Genomic DNA, 12,644 nt, shown 5'->3' on the forward strand with positions numbered 1-12,644 from the left:
CTCTCTCTGACCGTCATCCGAACCATGCCCTCTAGGTCCCGCTTCCACGCCATAGCTACTCCGGTGCCAGAGAGAGGCTCGAGACGCACCGTTACACTCTTGTAACAGCAGCTGACGCTATACGCCATAGTGGCTCCATTAACGTCACTGCACTTGTAAACGCATTATCTCGAGTGCTCTGTTATCATGCAACCGACAAAAAAAAAACTGGCACGTTCAATGTCTCGGGACAGCGACTTACAGATTTCCCCAGGACACAGCGACCACAACAAATGGGGACAGGTAGCAACTCCGGTTCACGCGGGCGGCTGTGGGCCGGCCGCACGCGGCGCGATCCCCATCGCCGCTCTGGCCTCGTGTGGCCAGCGGAGACACGCGCGGGTACCGTGCTGTACCCCCCCCCCCTCGTCCTGGACTCTGACACACGCCGCTCTCACTTTGGCGAGCTGTAGAGCGCCGTTTATGGCCACGTCCTGGGTGAGAGTCTCCCATGAGCAGATGCGAAATATTGGCTCTGACCCGAAGCGTCAACGCGCAGTCACGTGATGTGTTTTCCCAGCGTACTATTAATATTTAACTTCGGGCCCGTGCCCGTGTTTTCGCTAATGACTACAGTATTTCTTTATTCCACTTCTCCTTCCTCATGTTGTTTTGCTCACACATTGTTAATTTTACTGTGTGTGTGTGTTTACGTGCGTTGTGTATTTCTTCTGCGTTTCACTCGCTAATTTATCGACGCGCGTCGCCTATGGCAGGGCCGTTTTGCCGTTCCCCATTCCGCTCCGCCGAACCCTCGTGGGCAAAGCGGCAAACAAAGCGGAGTAAGGAAGCCAGCCAGGGGTGGGGAAACCCTCTTACGTACCGAGGGCCGAATAACCACTTTAATATCTCCCCGTGCGGGCACGCGCATGTCGGTTGACACTTGAACAGCGGGTCGCGCTACACGGCCGGCGCTCTGCTATGCTCTGGCCGTGTGCTCGGAGCTACACGAAGACTGAACTCGCTGCGAGTTGATGCGCAGTGTTGTTGCCAGGTCCACAATGGTCCCCTCTGGTACCCGATTGGCGTGGCTAAGATGCTTCGCAGTGACGGATAAGTGATCGTTTTGCGGGCCGTTCCGAAGTGGTTGGAACCTCATGTTTGCCGAGGTACCGTACGAAACGAAGCCGTGGGCCGTGCGTATCTGGCCCCATGGGGCCGTAGGTTCCCCACCTACAAGGTGAATTTTATTTTATTTTATTAGGTAATGCCCAGTGAGCTATCGACTTGGTTTCAGAGGCGACCTGGGCACGAATCATCGCTCATCAAAGTGACTTATTCATTCATCACACGTGGGAATTCATAGTAATAGCCCAATGATTTAAACGCACTTGTGTTGAGGGCAAACCGAAGGACCCGGAGATAAATCCACGCCACCACGGGGAGAGAGAACATGCACATTCCAAATATACAGGTGTCCATAATAGAGGTTTTTTTTGGGTTAGTAGATCGCGTAAATAAAAATGCGTCGTGAAACCCGCCACCACCTGACGCAGCCAATTAGGATCCGGGATCGAACCCAGACCTCCTGTAGAGCAGGCGAGGGAGATAACGATGGTGCGTTGACGTTTACAGACCCTACCAGCGCCGCACGGAGGAGGTGGCGTTACTGCTCAGAGACAAACATTGACGCTGAGAATAATAACACGAGTTTGGTTTTGCATCTGTGTATCGAGACCCTTGAGCGCAGAGCACAAATCCTCAGCGGCATCTCGGCTCTCATAAGAGCGTTGGGGGGGACAGGGAGGGGGCGTCGGGGGGGAAGCCAAACCCTTGTCAAACGCAGCGTCACTTGTCATTGCGAGCTGCCACCTTGGCTCGCTGTGGCTGATGTCACCTTGTCCCCATCTCCTCCCTCCTCCCTCGCATCACCACCACCACCTCCTCCTCCTCCCCTGCTCTCCCTCCCCCGCCCGCCACAGCCGTGAACCACAAGCGCCACCTAAGCAACGGGATTGCCGTCTACGGGGTCCCGAGCAGCCGCGTGGACGTGCCCGCGGCGTTCCCCGAGGGGGAGATGCTGCTGCAGGTAAGACGCGAGCGTGCCTGGGCAACGCTCCCGCCCGCACACCCGCCCAGCCGGCGCCGGCGGTGGGCATTAGAGCAGCCGCCTCCCCCCCCCGACTCTCCACTCTGCACCGCGTGAGGTCACCGTCGCATTGGCTGTCGCCCAGCGATTCAGTCGCTCGATCGCTCGCTCGGGCCCCTGGGTATTTTTTGTTGTGGCGGGTTATTCCACGAAGGACACGCAATCTTGGAAGCCATCGGTAACGCTGCCGCCGTGAACGTGACAAAGGTGGAGCATCGATTGGGGTTTATTTCGTACGGGGAAAGTCCCGAGTAGTCGGTTGCCCGGCGAGGTTTTGCGAAGGGAGGTCCGTGGTGCCATCAGCACAGAACAAGGACAGCAACAACGGCGGAGTGATCCGTGCGGAGGAACGGCAAAAGTCGGAACAGAACGCGTCAGAGGTGCAGACAAACGTAGTGGGATATGGCAGTGAAGTTAAGACCCTTGTGTGATTACCGGTGCCCTCTGGGAAATAAAATATAAAAGTTTAACAAGGGATATCCCACTCATATGGGCATTGAAGGGGAAATGCTCATCTCATCTGTGCAGCCTTGAGTCAGTGGTGGAAATTCCACATTCCTCAGGTGGGTGGGAGTTTATCCAAAGGATAACTCACTTTATCGACCCCGGAGGGATGATGGGCTGTGTCAACCCCCCCCCCGCCCAACTAGGATTTGAACTCAGAAGCTTCCAATCGTGAGCCGCGAGCCCTACAGCAATTTACATATTACGTAATTATAAAAAAAATAACGTTTTGTTCAAATAGAGATTACTTCGTTTATAGATTGCAGATGAAAGCTTTGCGGAGGGTAATTCTTTCCTTGTCAGTGGAAAGTTCGCTCGGTTTATCTGGAATGCCAGACGAAATAGCCGCGCAGCCAACGCTTGCTTTGGCTGCCCGTCAGATTTCCGAGCGTGAGCTCATCGCTCCGATTCGCCCCCATGGGCGATGCCAGGTATTTGTGTATCTGTTCACCTGTCTGCGTTCTCTTCTACTCTCAGGGCACCGTCACATATCCGACCTGACCAATTGACCGCACCAGAGAAAAACAAAGAATCCCCCCGTATAGCCATAACGGACTTTTTTTGGCGCCAAGTGCTCTTCGCGAGCACCTATGAAGGCCGTTCGCGGCACACGAGGGGGTGGGTGGCCAGCACCAAGCCCGGCCGCGTATTCAGTTTAGGCTGAGTCGACCTAGGGGAGGCCCAGGACCTGTTCAGATAATCGTCGCTGTTGTTGGACGTGAGCAGGAATCGAACTCGGCTCACCGGGTTTCGTAGCGCAGCGCGCTAGCTGCTTCCACTGCCGCTCTCCCCAATTAACTGCACACACGCACACACACACGCACACACACACTGACACACACACTGACACGCACACGCACACACGCACACACACACACGCACACACGCACACGCGCACACAAAGATAAAGACAAAGATCCCTCGTATAGCCTTAACAGACTGTAGGGGCAAGTGCTGTTAGCAAGCACCGAGGTGCTTACACGCGCACACACACGCACAATTGCAGCACGTGTACATGGTTGCGGCTGTCATTTTCTCTCGATATTGACGTCCGCCTACGCGTCAGTGTCCAGAGAGGAGTTGGAGAGGCGACGTTGTGCCGTACCCACGCTTGCTTCTCTCTCCACCTTACCCCTCGCGGCGAGCGAACAAACGGGCGGGAGGGCGGGATGGGTATAGCGTGCAAATAGCGCCTTGGCACACGGAGCCACAATTATAGAAACCACATGCAAGAATGCGTGACTCTGCCTCGGAGCCTCATGCAGGCCAACGCGCCGCCTCGCCAGCGCTCCGGCCGTGCGTCGCGTCTCAACGACAGGACGCAACGGCGCGGACCTGCGCGACGCTGCACCCGTTTGCCGCTTTGCGAGTCTTCCCACCCCCCCTAAATTTTTTAAAATTTGTCACTGCGAGGCATTTTTGCAGTGCTTGTTTGGCAGTCCTTGCTTTGCCCCCGTGAGAGTGCATGGACAGAGGTGGGTGGGGGGCGTACTGGAATGTTGAGTTATGTCGGTGCAAGCCAGGCCCGGCTCGAGCTCCTCTTGGATTGGGGGGGGGGGGAGTAGCATAGCAGTTGTGTGTGGGGGGTGGGGGGCACCGTAGCAGTGATAAACCGCGCTGAGGAGAGGGAACTTGGGTCGGCCAAAGAGATAGATTTTGTGGTGCGCGGCCTGACCCAGTATCCCCCCCTAGCACCGGAGCTGTGGCGCAGAGTTGACTTGCCGGTGTCCGTGAACCGGGTCGGACGTTGGGGCGGCGACCGATATCATTGTTGAGGCGTACAAGACCACCGCTTCGTAGAAGCCCTCGCAGCCAACTTACTTGTCGTGCCCATTGATCCTCTTGGTTTGTGTCGAGGCATCGGGTGCATTGATCACACCGTACCTACGAGTGTTTAATCCCTGAATGCCGTACACACACGTTGGCAGGATTAACGCTGTGGTTGCCCACATGCGCAGACAGCGTACAAACGCCGTCTGTGGGTCCAGAGCGGCCTAACAAACTTTCTCTCGTTGGCCGAGACGAACGGCAGCCAAAGGAGAGAGTGCGCCCGAGAGGGGGGGGGGGCGCCCACCGTGGAAATGGAGCGTCGACAGCAGCGTGCGCGGGAGTATAATGGAATGTTGCATCGCGATCCCGTGAGAGACAGCGATGGCTTTGGTAGGCCTACATCCAGCAGTGGATAGATCATGGCTGCCGATGATGACTATGACGAGTTGTTTCTTAGAATACAGCGCAAAGAACAACTGAACTGTTGACCTTTGAGCCCAGTGGTTTGGCAGTGGGGGGGTTCTGTCCTGTGTTGAAGCATCCGAGGAAGTGGAGCGATGCTATTGGCTCGTGGGCACGAGCTCCGTGGATTTTTACATTGCAGCATGCACGAGGGATGGCTGCTGCTGCCGATATGGCAATGATGTTGATGATGATTCAGGCTGCCGGGAGCGTTGTGCTTAGAGTTTGGAGTTCGTGCCCCTGCGACCTGCAGCTCCCTGCCACTGCCAGGCGTCAGTTTGTGCTCTCCCGCCGTCCTGGCTATGGCCGCACTCGCACAATAAACTGCTTGTGGGACGACTAAGCCTCGGAGACGAATGGCCTGTCCAGGCTCGGCGGGGGTGGCGAGGGGGAGGGTTGCAGCAAGGGAAGGCTGCCTGCTTTGGCACTTTGGCATCGCAGGCTCAAGCGCTGATCAACCCCCGTGTGCGCATACCATCCGCCCTGAGGTTTGAGGGCCAGGTGTATCATCATCATTATCATTTCCATATTGCCGCCACCTCTCAGGACCTTACCCATGTATCGTCTTCATCAGCAGCAGCAGCAGCAGCCATGCTCATGAGCGGCACAGTGTGGTTGGCAGAGCCCCATGAGTAACATATATATAACAGGGAAATTTGTGAATGTGTGTCTGTTCGAAATGTTTAGCATACTTCCCAACATGCAACAAACTTTAAATTTGGCATGTGGGTAGCTTCCAGAGTCCAGACTGTACACAATGCAAAAAGTATAAAAATTAACTTTTCTATTTTTTGGGGGGGGGGGGCGCAATAATGGAGATATTTTGCTCGGCAAGTGAGTGGTGACGTCACATCTGTGATGTCACCCGGCAGCGTCACGCAGTGTGCCTGCTGACGTCACGCACCCCCCCCAACCCTCCGCGTAGGCCGTGTATTAATCCAAGACAAGAATCCAAGTCCCGGGCGAAGCCGGGTGATAGAGATAGTAATAATAGTCGAGCGAGTTAATTATATGGGGCACCTCACCCACCCCACCCACCCCCTCTGCAATTGTGCCCAACCTCCGTGTAGCCACCTGGGCCTCGGTGCAGTCGCTACGCCTGCACACACGTCAGCCACGTACTCATCAATAACCTTCTGAGCAGCCTCGAGGAATACATTTGTGGCACTGAAAACAATATATATTGCCTGTCCCACCAGGCGCACTCTGGTATTTGTCATCATTACGATCGGAGCCGTTTGCACCGTGTAGAGTTTTTCCCGACGTTGGGAACACCCCAGAAGCCGTTCCCTCGAGGGTGAAGTTTGCAACATTCCGCGTGAACGACGCGTACAGTGGCGCCGTGTCTGGCTCGTCCGTACGCTCAAAGGGAGGGACGATTTTAAATAACGAACGAGCAAAATGGCATGGCCTCAGGACGGCGAGCGCGGCAGAATGTTCTCTGAAGCGGTGATCAAAGGGGCGTGCTTCGTTCTTTATGTCACATCCGGCCCTGGGGGGGCGGGGAGGGACAGCCACCCACTCGGACCTGGCGGTGGCTACCGCCGGGTCCGAGGACGGCTCGGTGGGACTGTCCGGTGATTGCCCTCACCACCAAACGTCTGGAGGCGGGGGGGGGGGGGAACTGAAGAACGCCTCCCCCCCTTTAAACAAGGCCACGTTTACAGGGCTGCTACCCAAACTCTCGAATGCAAATCAATTACGGCAGGAGAATCCATTTCTGGCAAGGTTCGGGCCTTTCTCAGAAATGTGACCGTAATAAATAAATATCCTCTTGTAGCGTGACAGTAAAATTAAGACCACAACAGCAACGACATTACAGCAGAGTCAATTATGGGGAAATAAACATCCTGAGAGCATTAAGAAAGTTAGGCCAATTAATGCTTTTGAAGGATATACTAATATCAGGTTATAAAGGTCATGTATTTTTTACGAGTTTTCTTTTGCTATTATTAATTTGGGAGATTCGGATGTTTACAACGTATGGTATTGCAGGGTGAAACGGTGGCGCTGTAGTTAGTGCACTGCGCAGCCACCTCCAGTGCCTCTGGGGATCAAAGCGAGCCCAAAATCACAGCGTCAACTCACGATGATTCACGTGTACCTTTGTCAACCCATCGCTGGGTGAGGAGGCCTCCCCGTGCTGCGTGAGGCTTTAGGCAACTGGTTGATCGTACTTTGCCACGCCGGCTGGGACCGTTTCGGTCATCGCTCACCGCCGATGTTACCCGCGGCCAAGAAACGAGCTCGGGTCGCCGGATTGCACGCCCTGAACAGCGGAGCCACCGCCCCCCTTGCGTGCGCGTTCCGCGGAGTACGTGAGCACCGTCGCGTGCACGGTGTTGGTGCCCATTTCTTGCCACGCACAGCCCCCGCGGCGCTTTCAGATTGTCGCCTCGCTGCGTCGCGGCGGTGTAGCGGTTGGCGCGCGAGCGCTGCGGCCAACACCTCTCCGACTCCACTCTGGGGTGTGACGCGTAGGCGGACGTCAATGTCTATATAAAATGACAGCCGCACTCACACGCACACAGCTGCACTGTGCGCGTGTGTGAGTGCAGGGGAGAGCGGTGCGCCACGGATCCAAGTTCGATTCCCGCTCACGATTATCTGAACCGGGCCTGGTCCTCCCCTAGGTCGATTCAGCCTCAAATGAGTACCTGGTGCAGTGTGTAGACATCGACACTGGGGAGACAAACAGCGTGGGGTTAGCCACCCACCCCCTCGCGTGCCGTGGCGGCCTTCATAGGTGCTCGCTAGCAGCACTTGCCCCAACACTCTATTAAGGCTATACGGGCGATCTTTGTCTTCGTGTGTTGTGACGCGCACACCCCTGCGGCGCTTTGAGATTCGTCGCCTTGTTGTGTCGCGTGCGTGTGCAGGCGCTGCACGGCTTTGCGTTGGTGGTGACCGCAGAGGGGCTTGTCTTCTACACGTCCCATACCATCCAGGAGTACCTCGGCTTCCACCAGGTGGGCTGCGCTCCCGCCTTCTTCTTCTTCTCTTCGCCGAGTTTCCGCTGGTTTCGCCGCCGCCGCCTCCGGCGCCGTTTCCTGACCTCCCGTCGAGGAGGTCATATCGCTCGTTCGCGTCGGAGCGAATCCGTCAATCCCTTCGCCAAGTTTCCATGATGCCGGGGGGACAGGAGAGTCATGCAGGGTTTCACGTAGGTGACCTTTTCAGCGCAGAGATTGATGTGTCCATGCTTGAGCGTCGTGGGGCCCTACAGGTAGGCGAGTAACGACCAGGAGCTTCATAAAAAACTACTAAACAATTTTTTATTCTACCAGGTAAGGCCCACTGAGCTGTGTAGCTCTTTTTCAGAAGCGACCTGGCCACAAAATGATAGCACAGCGAAGTGGCTTATCACGTGCAAATTTATAGCAGGCAAATACTCGAAGCACATCTTTCTAAATGTGGAGGGAAAAACGCGACCATGGGGAGAGAGACATGCAAACTTCAAATATACAACAGGCATCAGGGTCAGGCTCGAATCCACGACCTCCTGCATACCAGGCATGGGAGATGACATCTCGGTTTCCATTCCCGCACACACCACATCCAAGCGTACCTCTCGTTTATGAACGCAGCTACCAGTCACGTACGCGTGCCAGTCCACGGGCGACTCGAAATCATATTCAGCGAGAAAATGAAATCCCCCCGGGTACGGCGACCATTGCCGATGGGCTATGGATGACGGCAGACGAAGCGAGCGGCCGTTTAGCAAAAACCGAGCAGATGGGAGACAGAATCAGAATCTGTATTTATCCTGGAGAAATCCGATGAGCTATGAAGCGTTCAGTAGGGGCGGGTGAGAAAAGTTACAACAAACAAAACAAAACGATAGGAGTGCAAAAGTGTAGGAAAGGTAAGCAGATCACTAAAAATAAATAAAATAAATATATTAAGTATGTACATTCAAATTGCATAAGTACACCAACTTTCAAGCTTGGGCAAGGCAGCAAAACAACAAGATGAACAGTCCCCGTCCACACCTAGACAACACACAGTCCCTCAATAACATTACAATTGAACTATCAATACATGGGCAAGGATTAAAGTTACAAATCACATTGGCAAATGTGGTTGTGTCCAGCACTAAACTGAACCTTGGCGCTGCGACGGCAAATGGCTTTGGTCCACCCATTCAATTCGCTCGTTCTCGGGGAACTCGTATCGCGCCGGTGTGCAACCGCTGCGCCCGCTCTCGCGTCACTCTGAACCTCCTCCCTCTTGCCGCCGCCGCCGCAGTGCGACGTGGTCCACCAGAGCGTGTACGAGCTCGTCCACACGGAGGACCGCGGCGAGTTCCGCCGCCAGCTGCACTGGGCGCTCAACCCTGCGTCTATGCAGGGCGCCCGCGGCGGTGGCGGCGGTGGCGGCGACGGCAGCCAAGGAGGTGAGAAGCGGCCGGCGGTCTCCGGGGGGCTGCCCTCAGGCGAGAAAAACGAGCGGGTCGACGGCGTCGTTGATTTAGCGCGGGCGACAGTGGCGGGGGTGGTGGGGGTGGTGGGGGGGGGTGCCCCACTGAGAGCGATGTTCTCTCCTTTCAAGGGGAGGACCTGGGTAACGAGGAACAACACGGAACACGTGTGTGAAAGATCAAAAACTGCGGCGTACGCACACGGGGGATGAAATGTTACCGAGAAGGTGCGCGTGTGTGTGCTTGTGTGTGCTTGTGTGTGTGTGTGCTTTTGTGCGCGCGGCCGGTTTGGGAAATCACTGCTGGGTGGAGGTCTCCCCATGCCATGCGGGGTCACGGGCGTTGTTTGGCTATACTTCACCGTGCCTGTCAGTGTGGGTGGGATGGGAAAGTAGGGGGTGGGGGGGGCGTGTCCAAGACCAGCTCAGATGTGTGGGAGCATTAGCATAGTACAGCCCAGAAGTGGATTGTGCTGCACTGCTGCAATATTCAGCGAAAGCAATTGAAGGGGTGGAGCTGCGGTGCGGTGGTCCAGGCACCGTGCGGCCTCTCACATCGGTGGCGAGCGACATCTGAACTGGTCCGTGGGTGGGTGCTCCCCTCACCGGCCCACACTGGCCAACGTGGCGAGGTGTGGTCAAACTCCACCCCCCCTCCCCCTCCGTCCAGCAGTGGATTGTCAAAAATAACTTGATGATTCAGCTCTGCCTTGCAAAAGAGACTCGTAGTCTGAATGAGCTCTCACCTGGTCCCGAATAAAGTCGACGAATGAACAAACGAACAAATGAAGGAATGGCGGACGAGTGGGCGTTTGTCTCTGATCGCCGCAGACGGGCGAGCGGCCGTGGAGCAAGGGCCGGGCACGGTCACCACGTTCCACCCACAGCAGCTCCCGCCCGAGAACTCCTCCTTCCTGGAGCGCCAGTTCATGTGTCGCTTCCGCTGCCTGCTGGACAACTCGTCCGGCTTTCTGGTGAACACTTGCCCCCCTCTCCTCCCGCTGTCCCCCCCCCCCCCCACCACGCGCCACCCACACGCCCGGCCGGGTCAAGGTTTGACCCCTGCTCACCCACACGCCTTGCCTGGGCCCGACCCCTCCTCACCCACACGCCCGCCGGGCCCAGCCCCGATGAGAGCGGCAGCTGCTTGTAATTTGCACCTCTAGACTCGGATTTATTGCCGTTTACTCAGTCGCGAAGGATTGACGACTGTGATAAATCTCATCGTAGGTCTATAAGTGGACTCGTTTTAAATTTACAGCATCGGTGACTGAAACAAAGTCTGATATTCACCAGGATGCTTCCGAAGCCGTCCGCTGGCTCACTCGCCAACCGCGAACGTATAAAGTTCGCAGTGCGGGAGAAGACATTGATGATGAGAATCCAGAGTTTGAATTTAAGTTGTAGCCTTCCGTAATTCTCAAGTGTAGTGAGTTGATGGGCTCAGCCTGGTCATCGACGAGTGCTAAATAAAACTCCCATAATTAGTAAATTTTATTTAACAGTTAATTTAACTCGGGCCACTTTGATTCAACTGCATTCGGCACTACCGTGGATCCCTGAGGGATCATTTAAGTTGACGTGTGAACACATTTAAATTAACCACCACCATGACCTGCATCAAGCAACAGCTGAAGGCTCTCACTCATTCAGGCTCTCAGCCGTTCAGGATCCCCTCACCCGTTCAAGGTGGCTTACGAGGAACTTTGAGCTCTAGCTCCGTGCTTATGAGTTCCCAATGGAAGCATTGCGTCTAATTCGTGAAATATGCACGTGTCATAAATCGTTATTATGATGACGATTAACAAATGCGGCTGTAGCTGTCTACACGTCGAACACAGGAGTCACATCAGCCGTCGATCGTGACCGCAAAAAACGCATCACGGGAAGTGGAGTTCGGACAGCGCACACTGCCCCTAACGCGCGCTGCCTCTAACGCGCCCAGCCCCTAACGCATCCTGGCCACGTTGCCCCCGGGGTTGGCTGCAGGCGCTGCTGATCCAGGGCCGGCTCAAGCTGCTGCACGGGCAGAACCAGCGGGGGCTCGACGGCTCGCCGACTCCGCCGCAGCTGGCACTGTTCGGCGTGGCGACGCCGCTGCAGCCGCCGTCCATCCTGGAGATCCGCACACGCAACATCATATTCCGCACCAAGCACAAGCTCGACTTCACGCCGACGGGCTGCGACGCCAAGTTCGTGCACGCGCTCGCGCGACGGTGGAGCGGTTGCGCCGTCCATTCACTCGCACGGTCTCGTCGCGTTGTTCCTCAGAGCATGGGACATTTTTGGTCGTTAATTTTCGGCGCCGGTGATGTGAATTATTCGTGAATCTCTTTCGGTCAGTGTCCTTAGCTCGACCAGGTGAGACGCAACTGCAAAGTTTCGTCTCGTGTTTTTGTTGTTGTTGCGCGAAACATCTGGGGGCAGTGCTTGTTTTTCTCGTGCCATTCAGAGTTATGTAGCGTCGTGTCACTGGCTCGTGAACGCCGATTGCTGTGAAGCGGCACAAAGAGAACGGTAGCCGTGTTTTGCGTGACAGTGATAGAGGCTTAGCATCGATGCATCGATTTGTCAATTATTATTTATGATTAAGCTCCTGATAGAATCTGTTTTTCGATGAGCAGCCATTATCAGATGGGTTCACAAGACTTCCGGCAGCCGCAAGCAGCTGTTAAGTTCACCACAATTAGGATTGCCACACGGATAATGAGTACGGATGGTGTATATTTCAGATGGGTCTCCCTCAGCACTATTTGAACTCTTCTTGACTCATTAAACCGTTGGCATGATCTACGCCGTTTTTCCAAACGCCTCTTTTTGCCAGGACGTACGTCTTCCGAAATACGACGCTTCTTGTGCGTGAACTCTGTCGTCCTTGATTTCTAAAGTTCACATCTGGAGTATTATTAAAGAAAATAATGCTTTTTGAAGTGAATCGCTACCCCAAATTGCAACGATTCATCGAATGCCTGCGGGCAAGTGAATCATTGCACCTCCAGTTTTTCTGTGTGCAAGAGTTGTCCCGCCAGGCGCTTTGCTAACGGTGCCAGCGGTGCCAGCGGCACCAGCGGGCGCTCGCCGTCTATGCAACTAATCGCCGGCGTCCCTCGTCCGTGTCATGTTGTGCCGTCAGGGGCCGGATAGTGCTGGGCTACAGCGAGATGGAGCTGTGCATGCGCGGCACGGGCTACCAGTTCATCCACGCCGGGGACATGCTCTACTGTGCTGACAACCACGTCCGAAGTGAGGGCTCTACGCGCGCACTCGCGAGCTTTTAGAAGCATCGTCGGTTTTGCCGAGCAATGTTGGCTATGCATGTGGCCTGTAATCCAGCACTGTGGAGGCAGTGAGGGTTGGTGGA

At 55.4% G+C, this 12,644-nt stretch overlaps 1 protein-coding gene across 1 annotated transcript in view; it reads left to right on the forward strand.

The window, feature by feature from the left end:
• The window catches only part of LOC144934426 (aryl hydrocarbon receptor-like), a 55,395-nt gene that overhangs the window by 20,624 nt on the left and 22,127 nt on the right, over positions 1–12,644 (forward strand). Inside the window, exons 3-8 of the mRNA XM_078860166.1 lie at positions 1,962–2,068; positions 7,744–7,833; positions 9,113–9,260; positions 10,115–10,257; positions 11,273–11,475; positions 12,417–12,526. Of these exons, the coding sequence (XP_078716292.1) occupies positions 1,962–2,068; positions 7,744–7,833; positions 9,113–9,260; positions 10,115–10,257; positions 11,273–11,475; positions 12,417–12,526 (801 nt within the window). The remainder of the gene's footprint in view (positions 1–1,961; positions 2,069–7,743; positions 7,834–9,112; positions 9,261–10,114; positions 10,258–11,272; positions 11,476–12,416; positions 12,527–12,644) is intronic.

The sequence above is a fragment of the Lampetra fluviatilis genome, chromosome 10 (genome assembly GCF_964198595.1).
Source record: "Lampetra fluviatilis chromosome 10, kcLamFluv1.1, whole genome shotgun sequence".
NCBI classification, from domain to species: domain Eukaryota; kingdom Metazoa; phylum Chordata; class Hyperoartia; order Petromyzontiformes; family Petromyzontidae; genus Lampetra; species Lampetra fluviatilis.